Source organism: Eptatretus burgeri, chromosome 7 (genome assembly GCF_056783735.1).
Source record: "Eptatretus burgeri isolate ZD-2024b chromosome 7, Ebu_testis_v1, whole genome shotgun sequence".
Lineage (NCBI taxonomy): Eukaryota > Metazoa > Chordata > Myxini > Myxiniformes > Myxinidae > Eptatretus > Eptatretus burgeri.
The window spans coordinates 55,148,230-55,169,132 of NC_140967.1; the positions used below are offsets into that span (position 1 = coordinate 55,148,230).

General features: G+C 39.6%; 1 protein-coding gene across 4 annotated transcripts in view; it reads right to left on the minus strand.

Moving 5' to 3' along the window:
* Positions 1-20,903, minus strand: part of LOC147023294 (SLIT and NTRK-like protein 2) — a 133,341-nt gene that overhangs the window by 53,416 nt on the left and 59,022 nt on the right. For all 4 annotated transcript variants that reach the window (XM_085888544.1, XM_085888543.1, XM_085888542.1 and 1 more), the window contains one exon: positions 3,764-3,899. Coding sequence is in view for 3 of the 4 variants with exons in the window: in XM_085888543.1 (XP_085744669.1) it covers positions 3,764-3,851 (88 nt within the window). In the remaining variant the exon portion in view is untranslated. The remainder of the gene's footprint in view (positions 1-3,763; positions 3,900-20,903) is intronic.

The following is a 20,903-nucleotide window of genomic DNA, read 5'->3' on the forward strand; positions in this document are numbered from 1 at the left end:
TCTACTGTGGACGTTGCGGCAGCATTCGAGACCTTGGTCAGTGCAGGTGATGCCTTTGTCACTTGTAAAACTGGTACCTTCTGCCTGTCTGTCACAACAAGAAGTTGTTCTACAGCATCTTTTTATGCTTCACTGGTGGTCCTTTCATGCAGAACTGCTGCCTTGGATGCATCAATAATTGAATTATGATGAATCCTCATTTCAGTTGTTGTTGGTTTGTCTGGATGTACTGTGTTAGTGACAGACAACTCGGTCTCATTTGACTCTGAGAGGTCAGGAGATGCCACAGAATCATTCTTCATTACCATGCCAGGCTTGTTCATGGATGACCTATCTTTATGTTCACTCCTCAACAGGTCTTTGGGTGAATCTGGCAGAAAAGACTTCCTATGATCTGTAACTTCAGGAACAGCATCTTCCTCATCTTCCATTTGCACCATATGGGTCACAATTTCCATCTCCTCCAAAACCCTGGACCTTGTGGATCGCTTCAAGTCCTTGTCCGCTGCGTCTTCAATGTCAGTTCGATCAACATTCCCTTCGTCTTCTGGTTCTGATTTTCTCTTCTGCACTCTCTCCCCCTTCCCTCTCCTCACTGTCTGCCATTGATCTTCAGCAGAAGAAGGGCCAGGATGAGAAGACAATACAAAAGCTTCTGGAATGACACTTATCTTTTCCTTAGGCTTGTCAAGGTACCGAGGAGTCGATACTTCTTTTAAGATAGTCGGGCAGTCTGCTCTCATGTGATCCTTTGCCTTACATCCAAAACAACAAGGCTCAGTAGTCAGATAAATTATCTTGTAAATCTTCCCTTCAAAAGGAATAACAAAGGATCCCTCACATTCCGTGTCATTTCTAAACTCTATTGAGACCTGTCTTTTGAAAGAGAGGATATGACGTAGGGCAGGCTCACGATAACCTGGAGACACAGGCCTGATAGGTGATCTTCACACTCCCAATCACTCCAGGAAAGGCAAAACTACATTATCGGCCATGAAAGGAGGAATGTTGGACAAGGTAATCCGTGTACCAACACTCGAGAGCAGTTCAACTTGCACAAATAATCCTCCCACAACAATCCCTTTCTGTATCGCCTTATTTGCTTCAGCTTCGGATTTGAGGAAGAAAACGACCCTTCCAAACCTTTTCGAGGCAGCAACTATTGTTGATGGGCCAACAACATTAGCCATTGCGTTCACATATGCTTCCATTTGGATAGCTCGTCCCATCCCCCATCTCACTCCATGCTTCCTGGTAAACGTGTTAAATGGACGTGTTGAGCTGCTCACACTTGCTTGGCCAGAACGGCTCGCAGCAACTCCAGCCCATTCACAACGTTGTGCTATTTAGCATGGTAAAGGGTCATTAAACAAAAAAACCCAAAAGGAATTCAAAACGATATTTTATCGATAACGCCACAGGTCAGGCGTGGAAAACTAGACCTACACGGGCGCGTCTGCGTCGTGCAGCTAGGCCTCAACACAAAAGGTCTAATTAAACAACCAAAACACAAAAATAATATAAACAAATGAACCAACTCGGTTCAGATAACCAAAACAAAACAAACAAAACTAATAGAACCAGAGTAGTATCGATATATAATTCCAGCAATGTGTGTGTGTGTGTGTGTGTGTGTGTGTGTGTGTGTGTGTGTGTGTGTGTGTGTGTGTGTGTGTGTGTGTGTGTGTGTGTGTGTGTGTGTGTCTGTGACCGCTGTTTCTCGACAACCACTGGTCCAATCTAATTGAAACTTGCCAGGTATATTGCTGGAGCCCTGAGTATGTGTCTTTTCAAGGTTTGATATTAATCGGACAAGTGGTTCCCAAGTTATGGCCATTTATTTACTAAACCAATGACAGTACACAGTACTATGACATCACGATTGACGTCACAATTCTTCTTCTTTTTTATTTTTATTTTTGCACGTACGACCACACAAGTACGAGCACGCACTAATAGCTATAATGATGAATAGTCGAAGCAACTCGAGGAGCAGCGAAAATACGTGGCAACTCGAAGTAGTAGTAGTAGTAGTAGTAGTAGTGGTAGTAGTAGAAAGTCAGAAAGTTTTCTTTATTTTCAGGTCTGGTGGTTTAATGTAAAAGAAAATGGCGACTCCACAGGAGAAAACTCAATGTGTCGAATGGTTCGAGATGAGATTTGACACACAAGTAAAGTTCAGCATAATTTCTGTACAAGGTATGGTTCAGCCATTGCCTTTACATATGCTTCCAAGTTCAGCAGCATAATTTCTTCAAGTTCAGCATAATTTCTGTACAAGGTATGGAAGGAATCCACCATCAAAGATGAGTATGCAAGAGTTCAAGAGGTTTAAGGACACTGGAAGTTGTCAGAAACAGAAAAGTACCGGTCGACCAAGCACAAGTGTAGTAGATGTTGAACGAGTGAGCGAATCACTTCAACAAAGTCCCAGAAAATCAATTTGACACACACCCAGAGAACGGGGACTACCAACCACCACTGTATACAGGATTTTCCACAAAAGACTGAAGCATAATGCCTATAAGGTGCAGATTCTGCAGGAACTCAACCCAAATGATGGACCTGAATGCAAGGCGTTTGCCTTGGAAATGCTCAGTCGCATGAATGAGGACGAATATTACCTGAAAAAGGTCATGCTCACAGACAAAGCTTGCTTTCATGTATCGGGGAATGTCAACTGGCACAATGTGAGGATCTGGGGCTCAGAAACCCCCCCCCCCAAGTGGTCATTGAACACAAACGTGGCAGTCCAAAGGTCAATGTGTGGTGTGGCCTTCTCCATGACCGCTTGGTGGGTCTGTTTTTTTTTTTTTACGGATAGAATGACCTCAACAATTTACATGAGCATGTTGGAAGGATTCGCCTTCCTACAGATTGAAGACCTGAAACCAGATATCATGTTTTTTAACAGGACGGTGCTCCACCTCATTGGGCCTTAGTCATTTGAGCCGTCCTGAATGAAAAATTTCCTGGTCGCTGGATTAGCTGAGAAGCAACAACCGCCTCGCCCCCACGATCACCAGATATAACCCCCCCACCTTGATTTTTTTCTATGGGGGCTTGTCAAAGATGTTGTCTACAACACCAAGGTGGCAAACCTGCAAAATCTTCATTCTCGGATCACAGCTGCGTGCACACTGGTGGACGCAAACATGCTGAGCCGAACATGGTAAGAACTCGTGTACCACCTCAATGTCCTACGCATGACAAACTGAGCTGAAGTGTATTGATGGTGTGCACAAAACTTTATGAGTTTCTGTATCATATGAAACAAAGCATATCATTGCATCATTTGTGGTTCTAAATATATTATACAACCAAAGTTGTCTGCGTCTTTTTGGAACACCCTGTACATACAGCATGACATGTGTGATTACATTAATTAAAGGCTGTAATATAAACTTGTGGAGGTGCGACAATATATGTAATGGTACATGAAGGTTTGTTTATGTATTGGCAGTAAAAATGTGCATGACCCATGACTTTGCTTTGAGAGTGTATTTAACATGAGTAAGAAACCTCTCAGTTCTGAAACACATGTGGTCCATTGAGCAAAACAAACCTGATAAGTGCGTGCCAATTACTGAGAGATAGAGCACATAAAATATAGCTCGATAATGAAAGCTACTAATATCTCACTCATATTTTTAATGATTGTTTGCAGATAATATCATGCCACACCCATATGAAATGAAGCCAACGAAAGCCTTCACCTGTGTGAGGGCACAAAATAATGGAAGCCAAATGTCGTTGATCTCACCTGGTCGATTTCCCACCAGTCTGCCTTCATCCTGCCCATCCTTGGCCCAAGCCATTGCCATTCCCAGGCCCAGCACAAGCACCAACATGGCAGCCAATGCCTAGCTCTCTGCCTGATGCTTTTCTTCCACCATTGCCTGTTGGGAAAAGATACAGAATTTAACGTTGCTCATTCTTTTTTTCCCCCCACCATGCTCCTGTACATTCTAATCCTTATTTACATCATATAGTTGTTGCCACAAAAACTTTCTTTTGTAACGGGCACAGAGAATCTATTCATAATATGTGAGACAAACTCCTGACATGAATACTACTTTCTTTGATCAGCTATTATGCAAATATTTAAATCTAAGAGAAATGTAAAATTAGGGGCCATCTATTTATCACATATGCATCAAGGTGGAGGTGGGAGTTGGGGGAGTAGGGCAGTTTAGGGAGTGGTAGTGGGGGGGGGGTGTTGTGTTGTGTACTTGGTGCATACAGGTTGCAAGATGGGGTCTGGCGAATTGCATACTTTCAAGTTATGATTGTGATAAACAGCATATTAACAATGTATTTGGATTTTTAATTCACATTTTAATAAAATCTGAATATTAATACTTAAGAAGCTATCACATTTCTTGAAAACCCTATCCTATTACCTGAATCTATGAATTATGGCTGGCGGGATAGCATAGAAGTATCCCCATTCATATCTGAGCTGTCTAGTCCGGGTTTGACTCTCAACCCAGCTACAAACTGTCATTCAGGTATTTTGCATGCAGGGCGATTCATCAATGTGTGTAGAGTTCATGAGATAGGCATTGTATGTGTGTCTCGTCTGCTAGCACGAGTAGGTTGAAATTAAAGACTCCACGGTGCTATTCACGAAGGGGAGACGAGTTATCATCGGCACCTTGAACGAATTACAAATTCAGGATCGAATATGCAGGGGCACTGCATCGATGGCACAGCTGTGCCTTAATAACGATCAAATGAGGAATTGAATCTCCGTCCAACATGCATTCGCTCACAACAATCTATCAATTCTCTCATCTTGTACTCCAAACACTGACACCGCAATTCCAATGACAGGATGCCTCACTCGTTTTTATTGAATAGACTGAGGTCAATTCATGTTTTTTATCAGAATTGTATAAAAATAAATTGGTGATAAGACCAGGAAGCGATACCTGGATATTGACTGATGCAGTATTTGTGAAATCGCATCATATATGAATTGACAAGAAAGTGCAAATGACAGACACCACTAAAGAAGGCTGTAATTGTTTGAGTGCAGAGGAACTTGCTGCAAGACAAATTGCATCAGAAGTAAAATTGAAACAGTCAACCATGGCTGTAACAAAAGGGAAGAACACAAAAGAGAGGTTCCATAATTTCGAAAGATGTGTGCTATTCCCAAGCCTGGTGGACTGGTTCAGTTCATTGAAGGATGATTGCAAAACCATTGTATATGGTGTAATACGATATCCCACGAGGTCACAGCTGACATACTGCGAGTGCTTCAAGGACCACCATTAAATGGCATTATCCCCACAGTTGGTTGGGGCAGAAATATGGAATTTGGCCAGTGTGCCAGTGATAACTCACCTACTCTTTGTCGATAGACATCATGGGATCTTTAATGTACACAAACAGTCAATGCTAGCAGTAGGGTCACAAGCTGTACATCAGACAGACAGCGCACTCATTGATGCCACACCCTGACTACGAAGCACCAATCCACCAGTTTATATTCATGTTGAAATGCAATCATGAATAGACAGTTCAAAGACAATTGTGCACTACATATAAGCGATTCTGTTGGATAGTTCAGAAGATCAACTGTTGAAGCACCTGTGCCTCAGAGACAGAGCAGCATCATCAACCAAACTGAAGCAGACCTTGGAACACCATTCTTGGGTGACTGTGAGCAACCCGACTGTACAGATTATGTTGTGGACAGGAATGCCATTGCCCCTTAGGCCTCAAAAGTAGCCGCTTCTTACAAAATTAAAATAATTGAGAATTTGCACATATACCTGAAATATGCGATGGAACAAGCAGATTTGCACAAAGTGAGACTCAGCTACATTCTCGTAATAGTCAAAGTTTAACCTGTATGGCTCAGGCAGGCAGCGATTAGTTCAGCAATGTATGGGAGAGGAATTCCATCCTAACTGTATGAATGGTGATGTCCAACATTTGCAGGAACAGAAGTTATGGCTGTGTGTATCCAACCATGGTATGGGCCATCTTTACCTTCTTCTGGCATTGAAGGTTCAGTAAGACATCCAAGTCCTGGAAGATCAGTTAAAGCCTGCAATATGGAATCACTTTGGTGAGGTTGGAATTTGAATTTACCAACATGATTGTGCTCCCAACCACATGGCAAGTGCTATGAAATTTTTATTTCAATATAAGTGAGAGTATTTCGTCATTTTATGCTATTTTTGTTACAAATATACATGTTTTGCAACTTGATTGATACACTTTCTCCCTATTACGGTGAAAGACTACCTCGATGCTGCTGGCAGGTACACCATGTTTTGGCCTGGAAGCGGTCCTCATCTCAACCCAATTGAGAAATGCTGGAGCAATGTTAGCATAAAAATAAGTTGAAAAAGGGCCAAAAACATTGATTGAGCCTCATACCTCTTTGTTGCGGGTATGGATCGAAGGAATTGCAGCGAAATACATTCGTAATATAATCTCATTCAATCCCAGTTGTCAGGCTATCATCAAGGGTAGAGGTGAAATTGTTAAAAATTAGTCATTGTTGTAAAGCTCAATTTATTTTCTGCAACCTCAGGTGAATTGAGGCGAGTTTCAATAGGCCTATTCACTCTGTATATTCTCCAGTGCTTGTATTCTTGTGACTGTGAAATAATGGCTGTTCAATACGTGAAGAATAAAAGGAATGTTCTTTTTATCAAATGAGATTAATCCCTCCTTGATGAGTCAAGTTTTAATCAGTGTTTTCTTTCGTGCTCAAAATCAATCACCCTATCAAAAAAAAATCCACGACAATAATTTTAGTCATACATTTATATAGTTAAAAGGATGGTGCCTGCTTGTCTGTGTCAGTTTTAGTTTCCCATCTCATCACTTTGTAGGGAAGTATACCCCCTCCTGTATTAAAGTTCCTTGTCACAGAACTCATATTATTATTATTATTATAATTATTATTCTCATTATCATTATTAGGATCAACAGGGTGATCTTCTTCCAAGTGTGCAACACATTCTTGTGATGCGTCCCTTTATTTGGGCGGTGTATAGGCAACAGACCGCAACCTCATCGCTCCCAAAAATAATAAAAAAATAACCTGGGTTACGTACATGAAGCAAAAACATACATACTGCTTATGTGCATATATAATACAAAATGGTTATATAGCTTGGATAATAACAATCGCACCATCCTCCCACCCTCCCCTAAAAGGAAGAAAATACAAAGATTGGCAAAAAAAAAAAATCTTCAAAACTTAATGGAGTCAAACAAAACTTGCACAGGGACAACTTCAGGGAGCCTTCATTAATCTCTGAAAGGTTCAGCTTCCTCTGTCAATCCTCTCAGAGGAGCAGATGATACGTGCACACATATGTAGTTTCCCTCCATTATATATTAAAAGTTAAATGTCCCAGAGTTCTGCTTTTGGGATCTAAATCTACTTACAACTACTACATATATTATCACATCTGGCACACTCGAAAGCAGAGTTTTCTCATAGCATTTGCCATGCTAGATAACATCACGACAGGGTTTCAAGCCCAACCATCACCCAATTGTTGTTGGGCTTGTAGTTGTCTCCATTTAATCCGTTCATCATGGAGTTGTTGTAGTTGTTGTTGTATTATCCTCTATCCTATCAATTCCCATACGATATCTCACCCGACCTTGAGGGTGTATCTGCTTGTCCAGAATAATCTTCAAATTGTGGGAAGCCAGATTCACATACCCATGTAAAAGAGGGCATGCACCGAGAAACAGTGTCTCCTTCCAGCTCTACAATGAGACCACAGTTATATTAATGCGGAAACACATCCATAACCAGACAGCTCAGAGGTGAGTTCACTACCACATTCTCAAAAATACCTGTCTAGCATACCTGTCTTGCACCGAGGTCTCCCATCCAAGTACTAATTGTGTCTTTACTCTGCTTGGCTTCTGAGATCTTATGAAGTCGGGTGCATTCATGCCAACAAGTTGTCAACCAAAGAGAAGTCTTCTTATGTCAACAGGAAGTAAATTTGTTCAAAATCTTTTTTTCTTACTTTTGCCGTGTTAAGTGGTGGAAAGCAGCAAAAGCCAAGCAAATGTATCCTAAATCTATTTGGCTTTGAATCCCATTTACAGGAGGAAGGTTTGCTCCAGGATGGAGCATTGTGCTTGTGATAGGTTGCACAACAGTCTGTAGAATTAAAATTCAGGCAGAACATGCTACCCAATGCTTATGACTATGCCAAAGTATGTGTCAACCAGATTGAAAATGGGAAAAGGATCAGAAATTACAAAAATAAATTGGAACCTGTAAATAAATCATGGAAATTATATATGAATACAAGCAGGAAATGTGTATTTTATGATTAAGGAGCAGGCAGACGAGATGGGACTATCAGAAAGGAAAATAAGAAGCGTGACAATAGAGTGAATAGTGGAATTAAGTGGCTATTCGCAAAGCTCAGGGATTGTTTGACAAATTATAACACCACCACACAACCATGCACTGCAGAGCCAAGTGCAATTTTAGAAATAAGGAATGCGCTGCTCACAACACCTGTGTGGAATTCTCGCCATCACAAGCTTGACATCTACATGTAGTGGAAGATGTTTCAAGAAGCTGTTTTGTTTTGTTCCTGATCACTCAAATTAGCCAGCTGTTAAATCAGAATAGACTCTCCATGAATGTGCAGTGAAGTCACTAGAAAACAAACAGGTTGTTTCTCTTGGAATGATGCATTGTTTTTGAGACCAGTATACGTGCATCACATTTTCTCACCAGGTTAACCAGGAATGGAAAACAAAAAGGAGAGTGAAATGAGCATCCTTGGCAAAGTGCAAGCAAAGTGGCCACAGCCAAATATGGACAGCACGCTGATTGACTTTATTCTTTATTTTCTCTCCGTCTCACTCGATTCTTCACATTCCAAAATTCCGTTAAATCTCCCACTCAAAACACCTTTACCTTTAAACCATCAATCTTTGCTTATCTATCTTGTCCTATCATGCATTGTTCTTATTTCTCCATTTATCTGAACTCATTCCTTTCATTCCCACACAGCTTGTCCAGCTCTCAGAATGGAAATGGACACCAAGGCATCAATCCAAACAGATGACGCCAATTTAATTTTTAATTTTTACAGTGATCTACAGCAATGGAGGAGACTGTACAGATACAACATTCAGGATGAAGACCTCAGGATACATCAATGCATTTTTGTGTGAGTTATAAGGACATTAGTAGACAATGGACAAACATTTTGTGTTTGGGTTTTTAATCTGAGTTCCCTGCTTTATGAGCCAGGGGTTCATATGGGAACATGAACAGGCCAACCCAAGCAGTCTACTTTGCTGAAGCAGCTCCACTGGTCAATGTAGTGCAAATCCATGGCTACAGCAACCCATCTAATATATAAAAGGAGCTCGGTCTCAGTATGCCTGCGTGCGTGCCTGCATCCATCCATCAACAATTGTCCTATAGGGGATATCAGCAGCATAGCAATGCATGCATACACGCGTTATACGTACATGCAGTATATAACGTGCTGCACATACACGCATGAGAAGAGTTTGTTTCCTGGCATGGGCCGTGCCTAAGACGTACGCCAGACAGTTTGATCAAAAGAAGGAAGAGAGAGGGAGAGGAAGGACGAGAATTTTTAAAATTTTATTTTGATCTTCCTTTAGTGTGTTGTTTTATATTATTCAGAATTGGACATCTAAAAAGCCAATGACGAATATCCCATGAACACTCGAACCTTCCTTGATGTCATGATGTCATGTCATTCTGTCATGATGTCAAAAGATGTCATGATCTCAGTGAAGCGACAGATCTTACATTCTCATGTTTTAAATGAAAAAAAGCAAATGTGAATCTTAGACTAAGCTATCGAGATTTTGGAGATTTAATCCTCACTAGTAGCATTGAATTTAAAGATTTAATCTTTAAAACAACAACAAAAAAAATTGTTGTTAATATTGTTTGTTTGTTGTTAATGGGGGAAAAAAAAATTAGGCACTGTATAGATACCGACCTAGCTCTTCACTCAGGGAGCAAGGAGGAGGAGAATATTAATGGGATATTTATTCATCACAGTCTATTTAGATGTCAAATTGCGAATAATATACAACACATGACGAGGAAGATCAAAATAAGACAAAATTCTCACTCTCCTCCATTCTTCCTTCTTTTGATCAAACTGTCTGGGGTACGTATTAGGCACGGGCCATGCAAGGAAATCAACTCTTCTCATGCGTATATGTGCAGCACGTTATATGCTACGTGTACATATATGTGTGTATGTATGTATATGCGTGTCTTGCTATGTTGCTGATATCCCCTATTCGACAATTGTTGACTGATGCAAGGACGCCGAGATCGAGCTCCTTATATATACTGTTCTAGTGAAGTACCCCTGCTCTGCATGGGAGGGGGCTGGACAGCCGGTTCGTGAAGGACTTTGGCAAAAAACATACTGCAGAAGTAAGGTGGATCATAGTTCTACAATGTCACAATGCTGAATCCACAAATGTCACAGTTGAAAACCCTTACAAAATTTCCTCATTCTGCTTTAAACTCAATCTCAATATTTTCATTCCAAACAGCATTATTCCAATCACAAATTAATACGATACCATTGATAGAACAAAATGGAATGCCACATAGCACTCATGAAGTAAACAAATGTAGACGCTGTTCCCACGTGACAACCAATACAGACAAATCTGCTGGAGAGAAAGCGTGGATACGTGGATACAAAACACGTGGATACAATCAAAAATTAAAATCATAATTGTACTGGGAAATTTTAAAAACCTCCCACCCACCTTAGCATGGATAAAAGCAGGGTGGTGTTCGGGTGGAAACTCAAAATCACAATTGTATTGAGATATCAAACCAGCAAACGTTTCTGCCGAACCTGTGATTGCGTTTACTTCTGGATCGGGAGCAGTTTCGGATGGATCGAAAGTCAAAATCATAATTGTATTGAGGTATTTATGAAACCTGCCACCCACCTTTGGACATCCACTGGGACCCCACAAAATTCCACAGAAGGTTTGAAAGGAGTAGCCCCAAAAATGAGGGAGTAGTTTGGGGATGGACGGACAAACAGACCCTCCTGCTTTATAATATAGATTAGATTATTGCATGGGGAGCTTTTCCTCTATTCTACAAAATTCAACTTTATCATTGCATTGGACTCTTTCATATTTATGGAAATAAATTAAATTTGTTTCCTTGGGGTAACATAATTATCAAACAACTCTAAGGGAAGTAAATGCAGAATTTCCCGATGTGCAGAAACGTCAGGATTTTGCGTCTTTTTCAGTGATGGCAAGGTTTTTAAAGTGGCACCCAAGGAAAAAAGAACACAAGATTGTTTTCTAATGATGTCATTGCTTTGTGAGCATTTTAGCTTATGAACTTGGTGCTCCAATTTGCCAATTAGTTTAAGTGCTGGTACTGCAGTTCTGGCTGAAGGTGGTCGATTAAGCCTGGGTTTTGCCTTGGCATCACTGTCCGACAACATCACTGTCTTACGACAACAGGGAAAGACATAAAAGAAAAAGATCTCACAACGTGCAGGTGATGGCAGACTCAAGCTGTTCAGGAGCAGGTGTGCACAGCAGGTGGCTGTGAACAGAGTGAAAGCTCCTCACTGTGGTCAAATCATAAGGATAATTACATTGTCTAACCTCCCGTTGAAGAGGAGACAATAAGAAACGGTCAGGGTAGAAACAATTAGCAATATCAAAAAATGGCAAACAGAGACGGTGAACAGGGGTAATGTAAGGTGGGATTTGTAAAGGAAACAGTGTGAAAAGGAAGTTGGACAAGCTTTTTCATTGTTGATGGTTTTCATTGCACCTTGTCACAATATTTCAAGCAGTGAATAGTGCAAATTGTTCCCAAACTCTAAAATGTTTTTTTCAATATCTGTGATTTCTGTGATACATTGTGATGTCATATTTTCTGCTCATTCCTTACACTTCTGTTTTGGCATGCTACAAAAGCTATGCATTCATTGAACAATTTAACAGAAAGGTTAGAAGCCTGTCTCGTGTTAAGACACAATATTGTGGCTGAGCAAAAAAATAATGCAGGTAAAATTCTGGACAAAATGAAAGTTCATTAGTTTAAATTTATCACATGAATATTCATCAGAGGCAAATATTCCTAGATGAGCAAACAGTGAATTTAAGGGCAAAGTATCCAAGTGTAAAGTACAATACCATCATTCAATCCAATCCATGTCTGTTCTCTTATCGGAGCTCATGAAGCATTCTTCAGAGAAATAATACACTGGTTGGTTTGCCATTGCCTTTCCCAGCATCGTTAAGACAGGAATTTCGAATTTGGCCAAGGTTGCCAAATACGATGGCCTACTCATGTGAATGACATCACACTCGGTATGCCTTGCTGTAAAGCACCAGGCTGTGTATAATTGGGTTGGTAGTTGAACCCAAACTAAGCAACTCAGGAGCAAGCACACAACCTTTTGCGCTCTCCTGTCAGTCTTAATAACCCAAAGGTCATAGTAAAAAAAGAAATTTTTTTGAGTTGTTGCAATATTTTTGCATTCGTCAATTAAATTGACCTATTTGTTGTTCCCATTTGGGTATATCATAATGATTCCAGATTAAACCCCTTATTCCATGAGATTTATACATCATCAGCTGATGCTCTTGAAATTTGTCTGAAAGTCTACTAATGTCTCAAAATGGCATTGTACTTTGTACAACCTCCTTCATTACCCTCAAATCATAGTAGTGGCGGATGGGGTGAGGGAATCATATTTGGTAATGGATTAATAAGGGGATAATGAAAAGGCTCCACATCGTTTTTCCTGTCAGCAACGACTTTGAAATTCTGGATGGGACCCTGCACAGCAGATCTGAATAATGTTTATGCAATGGTAATATGGTTATAAGAATACACCACCGCGAGACGAACTTAGCAAGCTGTGATCTCATTGTATTGCCCGGAAAGCTGTTGCGAAGCACAGCACGAGCGCTTGCTGAACAGGAAAAGAGGAACGAGCTTAAACTGACAGAGTCCCTTTCATGATCCTCGGTGCCATTTAACAAGATGATGCCAACATGTTTCTCAACCAACTAGACAAGCATAACAATATCATGTAATAATATGCAACCACCATTTTCCTCTGAACACCTCTTCATGTTGGGAGAACAAGTAAATTTGTTTCAGATAAATAGACTACGTCAAGTTTGATGGGATTTCTTCACTATATACCATAATTTTGTCCTTTTCTGTCTCTAATATGTCTCGATATTATGTCTCGTCATTGTCTGCCTGACTTTATCTTTCTCCATCGCATTCACCTCCTTACTAATCCTGCTTCAGGCAAAGTCGGGCACATAAATCTTCACGTGTAGCTGTGTCTTTTGGATAATGAAGGAGAGGGGGAATTGGGATTGGGGGGATGGGGAGAGGTGAGAGGCCCAATTTCCCCTCCAAAGGGCCGATGGTGACCAGCACTGAATAGTTGATTTGTTTGAGTTTGTGCAGTTGGTGAGCAGGAAGCATATTATAACTGGATAGATTCCACTTTTGAAAACCATCAGTTAGCAGGTTTGGGTGTTTGCTTCAAAGAGTGGTGGATTCATTTCATGTTTGCTTAGTTATCTAGTTCATGAGTAAATTATGGGCAGACTGATAATGACTTGAAAGGTGAGAATAATGATTTTATGCTAAATTGATCCTTTCGTGTTTTGGTGTTTGTTTGTTTGTTTTTGTTAGATTGTATCTGTATTTGCTGTTGATTTTTTTTGTTTCTTTTTTGGACGACAGGATGGTGCATTGGCCTCATGACTAATGCACTTGTCTTTGAGCTGCCTCATCAGTGTTCAATTCCAGATGCAACTATAACGGTCAGATTTGTACTTCACATGCAGAGTGTTGCATCACAAAGTGCACTGGTCCTCTGGATAGACGTGAAGCCGGGTGCTCCATCTGCTAGCATTAGTTGGTGGAGGTTAACTATCCATAGAGTCTTTCAGAAAGAGGAGGTGAGTGATCTGCTCTGGGAACAAATTACAAATTCCTTCTCTGACTATGTCTGGGAAGGTAAAGGCAAAACACCCAGTGTAATCCTTTCATGGGGTTGTTTTTGTAGCACTGAATATGCTTTTGGGGAAGAGAGAGAGAGATACATTTTATAGCTAATTTTCTAATTGCATGAATTGTTCACTTATGTAACATTATGACCTCTTTTTGAATGATATCTTGGTCATTTAAGATCTACTTAGTTGATCTGATGATCAGCTAGGCCCAATGAGTATTTTGGGTGATTTGTGGAATTATTATCATAAATTCTTCACAGACATGAGCCAGTATATTTGTACCACAAACAAGGAACTCTGAAACAGGAGGAGGTCATTTGGCCCATTATGCCTGTGTTATACCAACATATACGATTTACTTTTGTTGTGGGATTGTGATTGAACAACGTCAAAAGATGTCATAATGCTAATCCATAAGAGGATTGTGATGTTGTATTGTGACATCATAAAGTGTTGTCATTATTCATTGTTATTCCTGGTTCATTCATCTTCTTCGTTCTTCTTCATCCATCACAATCCCACAACAAAAGTAAAATGTCATTTTACTGGATTTTGGTTCAGTACACTCTGTGGATTACGAAATATGCAGAAATGTCGATGCAAATAGTGTATAGCTTAAAAAAATAATAAAATTCTTAATGCTTTAGATATTTTGATATTGATTAAATCCATCTTTGTTATTAAATTGTTTTAATACTTGTTTCAGTTGATTTGGGGGATGGTTGGATATGTATCACTTGTGGAATGGTTCTGTCCACTATCCATTCCCCCCTCCCTCTCCCACCACCTTATGATCCTGGCCTGGTTTGGTTCAGTCCACATTTGCATTTGATTTATTTTCCTAAGAAAACGATTAACGTTTTTTATATTTTTAAATTTTGGGTTACGTGCACTACCCAGAGAAAAAGTAACTTCCTTGTGTTGGAATCGCCATCATGGCTTCAGCAGTTATTGAGGTAGGCTGGGCTACAGTTTTACATTGTTTTTAGAGGGGAAGAAGAAGAAGAAGAAAAAAAGTAGAAGAAGTACAAATTGACAATTTAGCGATCTGTCATTGTGGTACTTTAGCGATGTATTCTGGCGTCTTTTTCAATCTCGGTCGTTCAGAAAATGCTCCAGAATAAAAATTATGGCTTTTAAATGTCTATAATTTCACTCTTTAGCAATTTATGAGCATATCATTGTGTACACATCTGAATGGGCGGCCATTTTTTGCCACATCATCCCTCCATATGGAGTACTACTGTACTCCATGATATATAAAGCTCATTCTAACCACTCACTGACTCACTGATATTAATGTTTGGTACCTTCCGAGTGACGTAGAAAGCTGAAATTTGTTAACAGACATCGAAGCTGATACACTGGGGGGGGGGGGGGGGAGAAATCACAGAACCATCGGAAAGCGTCCATATATGAAAATATCTGAAAATAAGTGCAGCCTTGTTTTGCCCACTGCAGGTGAGTGAACCCATGACAATGGGGAGAATTGGAGGTCATGCTGCAACTGCTGCTATTTACCATGTACCTACGTATGAATCACGGTTCGTTATTGCTTGTAATGTGTCAGCATACCCGACTAATACACACACACACACACACACACACACACACACACACACACACACACACACACACACACACACACACACACACACACACACACACACACACACACACACACGCCTGTATGTGGCTTTTTTCCTTTTGGATTGGCAGGATAGTAGGCTTGTAGCATGGTATTGTGTACACTGTGGTCCTAAATGAGGAGAAAGCTTAGAAATTGAACCCAGTTTTAATAAGATAAACAATCTTGATGTTATATAATGCCCAAGTGTCTTTGCTTTCAGAAAATGTATACTTTGCAATGGGTCCTATAGATATAGTTGCTTACAAAGCATGTTTTTTTTTATCCAAACACAGGCTATTTTTTTTCCATTTTTATAGCTCATTTTTTAGAAATGGGTTACATGTATGATTGTATATGTTGTCCAAAATGGTTGAAAATGCATTTTTTTTGTTTGATATCTATCATTATACATAAGAATAGAACAATTCCTCGAAAGAGTACATTTCTTATGACCTTCTGCATATCTTGGCACCTTCAAACGTGTAAAATCTCAGATTTTGCAAAATTACCCCCAGTCATAGTGAAGCTTACAAAATCTTATACCAGAAATTTGAAATGCATCTGATAGAACATCTTAAATAGCAATTTACTTCTGCATAAAGTGATGATTTAAAATGGCAAGTTACCACATACCAGTTTTTAGGTTCACTTCCATGATTGGGTCAAAATGATTGGGTCATGATTAACAAATTGCATTTACCAAGCTGCTACAAAATTACTGGGAGCTATAAGCTTGATTTTATAACCATAGAATAAGTTTACCAAGATGGCCCTATGATATAAAAATCAATACTAAAGGCCAGTTTGTGTTCAGTATACAGAACATCAAAGGTCGTTAGGAAGTACGTAATGTTTTTTTAGGAAATCTGCACTTTTAATCCTAAGATGTTAGTTTGGTTCATCACAGCATGTATTTCTATGGTTAAGTTTATTTGCATATATATTTATGACCTGAATGAACACTGATCTATTCGATCAAATTGTTAATTTCATATGACCTTGACCTCTTTGCTCAAGGTCAAATATCAGGTAAACCAAATATTCTCCATATATGTGGTTTCCAATTAGTGTATAATACATATCTAAGCCATCAGACCAATTTTAGAATGATATGAGTGGTTCCTTGATACAGATAATTGATAACCAACATTGACCCTGTCAGAGCAATAGAAAGAGGAAGAATTAAGCTCTGCCCAAATAGATCCTGAATCCCCATGATGTTGGCTAACAAATGATATGCAAAACTTAATCATACAATGACTTTCATTTTTTGGTCCCCCGTGTCCTAAATGTGTACATAATACCTTGCTACAAGCCAGTATGCAGTGCACGGATTGGCATAGCCTACATGCTTATATGCACCATCCATAATGCCATTTCAAAACTAAAGGACCCAATAGCAACTGGAAATAAATCTGGAGTAGTTTACCATTGATCATGCGAAGACTGTGACCAATTCCACATCAGTGAAACTAGAAGAAATTTAAAACAACAACGAGATGAACATGATAGAGCAATTAGGCTTGGAAAGGTGACCCCACCAGCCAGAGCATGTCATTGCCTGCAATCTGACCACAAATTTGACTTTGATGGGACCAGTGTCCTCGACACGACGTCCAACAAATGACACAGGTCTATTTTGGAAGCATGACATGTGAAGAGCTGAGAGGGTGGTCTTCCTGGGGAGATGGTGGACATACCCAAACATTACACACCTCTGATACAAATGGCAAAAACTGGATGGTGCAAACAGCTGGATAAGGTGAGCAACAAACAACAACAATCAATCCCAAACACCACATCCGCGTGTGTACAACACCAAACAGGAACCCCAACAATCAACCGACACTTCATCATGTCCAACCCGGACACAAAACCAGCCATGTTTGTGCCCCGGAAACAGAAAAACAACAAGCGCACGTACACGTTCACCCACACACATACAACACCAGATCACATGGGATTAAAAACAAAAAAAGAGCAGAGCAGCCCATCTATGATGTGATTTGAAATTGATTTTGCTTGAGGTTTGCAAAACATAAAAAGCACTCTCCTCCATTTGACCTTGAGCACCAGCACATGACTGGAAATGAGTGGTCCTATCAGAAATAAAAACCAGATACGTGCCGAGGCACATGACGTCATCATGCCAAGGCTCAGGGTCTATTGGTTTGATGAAGCTTGCTGTGAAGTGGGTAAAACGTTGCCTGAGACTGGGCTGCTCTTGCTTATTGTTCAAATCAGCAAAGTAGATCTAGTATTCTTTTGGTTGGAAGTGCATTCTTCTTCTTCTTCTTTAAAAAAGAATTATATATATATATATATATATATATATATATATATATATATATATATATATATATATATATATATATATATATATATATATACACACATATATTTAATAGGCATTAATCTCAGTCTGCAATGACTTGAGGACCATATAGATGCCTCCCAGTTTGGAGGTGATGCATTGGTGTAATTTTTGCTCATGACGTCATAATCTTGTCAAAGAGTCAGTGTGCTTTAATCGTTGAATAGATTTGTATATATATACATATATATATATATATATATATATATATATATATATATATATATATATATATATATATATATATATATACATATATACTGTACTAGTAGTAAAGCCCGGCGTTGCTCGGGCTAGCAATAAAGCCCGGCGTTGCCCAGGCTTTCTTGCAAATTAAATGAATAGCTGTTAGCGGTTAGGAGTTAGGGGTTCGCGGTTAGGGGTTAGCGGTTAGCGGTTAGGGTTAGGGTTAGGGTTAGGGTTGGCTGTAAGGGTTAGGGTTAGCTGTTAGTGTTAGGGTTAGTGTTAGGGTAGCTAACCCTAACCCTAACACTAACACGAACCCAAACCATAACCCTAACCCAAACAGCTTGGCGTAGCGGAGGTAAACAGCGCCCGGGGCAAAGTGGAAATTTGCGTCCCCCCCGTAGGCCTTAAACTTGAGTGGATTTGAATGGAAAATCCCATAAGGGATATCGATTTATCGATTTTTTCGAATATCGGAAGTGATATGGAAAAAATTTATAGCCAATGACCGAAGTTGGACCAAAAGCCATAATCGTACCGAATTTGAATGGAATCCGTTGGAGTTTGTGAAAATGCATCAAAACGAATTTTGAGGGGCCTCTTAAGGAAGACAATAATATCATGAGTATATGTGCCAAATCTTGTTTCATTTCATGCAGTAACAAAAATCTGATGGTGGAACAAAGAAAGGGGTGTGCTGAAATATTAATATAGATGTATGAAGTGTATTGGAAGAGGAGATGGTGGATGACTGATGACTCTCAGAAAGGATAACTCGCAGAGGAATCTTGCCGATGACCCTCATTTTGGATGACCATTCAGTGCAATTAATTCAGAAATCAACTCAGAATGTGAACCGGTCTTGATCAACATCTTTGGCTCAGTAAACTGTATCCTCAATCAGTGCTGAGATGCCCACCCCCTCTATGATTTAAGGGTTACGGAGCAGGTTGTACTCTCCTTTATCGAGGTTCAAGAAAGATCCGAATCATTCTCCTTCAGAAGAGAGCTAGAAGGGATTACAGATTTGAATTGATCCAGCATCATCCTTATTCTCCTGATCTGATTCCTTCTAACGTCTGTTTGTTTAGAAATATGAAAAACACCTTCTGGAAAACGTCCATTCATCATATGATGCTGTTTTGGAGGTTCTGGACATGTTTGAGGAAACATTGTTCTCTCTCCAAATGAAGCAAGTGATTAAAAAAAAAAAATGATGTACCTGGTTGTTTTGGAAGTCCAAGAGGAGAAAGGTTTGTTTTATCCGGGCTCTAATCTGATTAGATCCTGATTATGCCGAGAACTTATCTTACATGCCTCATGGACAAACTTGTTAATCTTTCAACCACCTTGTGGGTAAGAACTTACCCATATGCACAGCTACACTGATGTATTTTACTCAAACCAGCTGCTCTAAGCTAGATAGGTAACTGTGCAATTCTCATCCATTTTTTAACAGTTAGCGGCTCAGGGAAGAGCTGACGTCATATTTAGAAAGTTTTGTATGAGATTGAATGGACAAATAGTTTTTTAAAAAATGAAAGAATGGTGATTGCAATTGTGATCAGTGTAACTCTTCTTTAAAATTACGAATACATCCTTGTATTTCCTTATGAGGATGATCCTATAATGCAAACCCAACATGGTCTCAGGAAAGCTCAATGTGGTTTCTTAAAAGAGTCGGTGCATTTTTGATTCCTGCAAAATAAGATTCCACCTGCTGGCCACATAAAACGGACCCTGTTTGGCCCATATACTGTAATATTTCCATCCGTCATGTGTAGCCTGTTTTCAGCAATAGACACATTGGACATTGTGAATGGTTGTGTTATTTGAAGGGAATTTTAATCCCCAAACAATATACAGCATTCTTGGGTGATGCATTGGTATCTTGGATGAAACGCTTTGCATTATTTACTCCTCAGGTGATGTCACTTATCGTAAGAGTACACATTTCATGGTACGCACACAAAGGAGCTATCACATGACATGAGACTTTCTTTCCAAAAGATGGGAACTGCAATCTTTCCATTCTTAGGAAGCTTTAATTATGATCTAAGCAGCTGGCTTGACAACTCTTAGTGCAGGTAAGTCTGCATATTCTGTTTGCCTTTTCATGACATTTTGGCAAAACTCCCACAACATCATTTGGCAGGAATTGCACAAACTGCTGCTGCTCAGGATGCTCATTGAATCTCTATTGTCCTCTCCACCTCTTTCATTTAATCATTCCTGAAGGAGGATGGCGATCTCATTACATTTCCTTTGGCTAATTGCTACTTGATCTGTTATGTCATACTGCCGATTATTTTTGGGTGGTCAATATCTCATTTGTTTGAATATTATGAAGGTATTTTACAATACATCTTCCCTGATGTTTGTATGTTCCATATTAATGTGACAAAATTCTTGATTTCCATGTCTATAGTGATGCATTTGAATGGCATCGAATTGCATTTCATTGTAATTTCATGAAGAATGTAAATATTACATTATATGGGCTACACGGGGTCAGTTTATAAATGGTGAACAGGTGGTATCTCATTTTGTATGTTCATTATGAATGAATATATTCCAGACTCTTCCCCACCACCTGTGCCAACCATTGGTCTGTGGGTGTGCCGGCACATTTGAACCCACATTTTCATGAAGCATCATATGGCT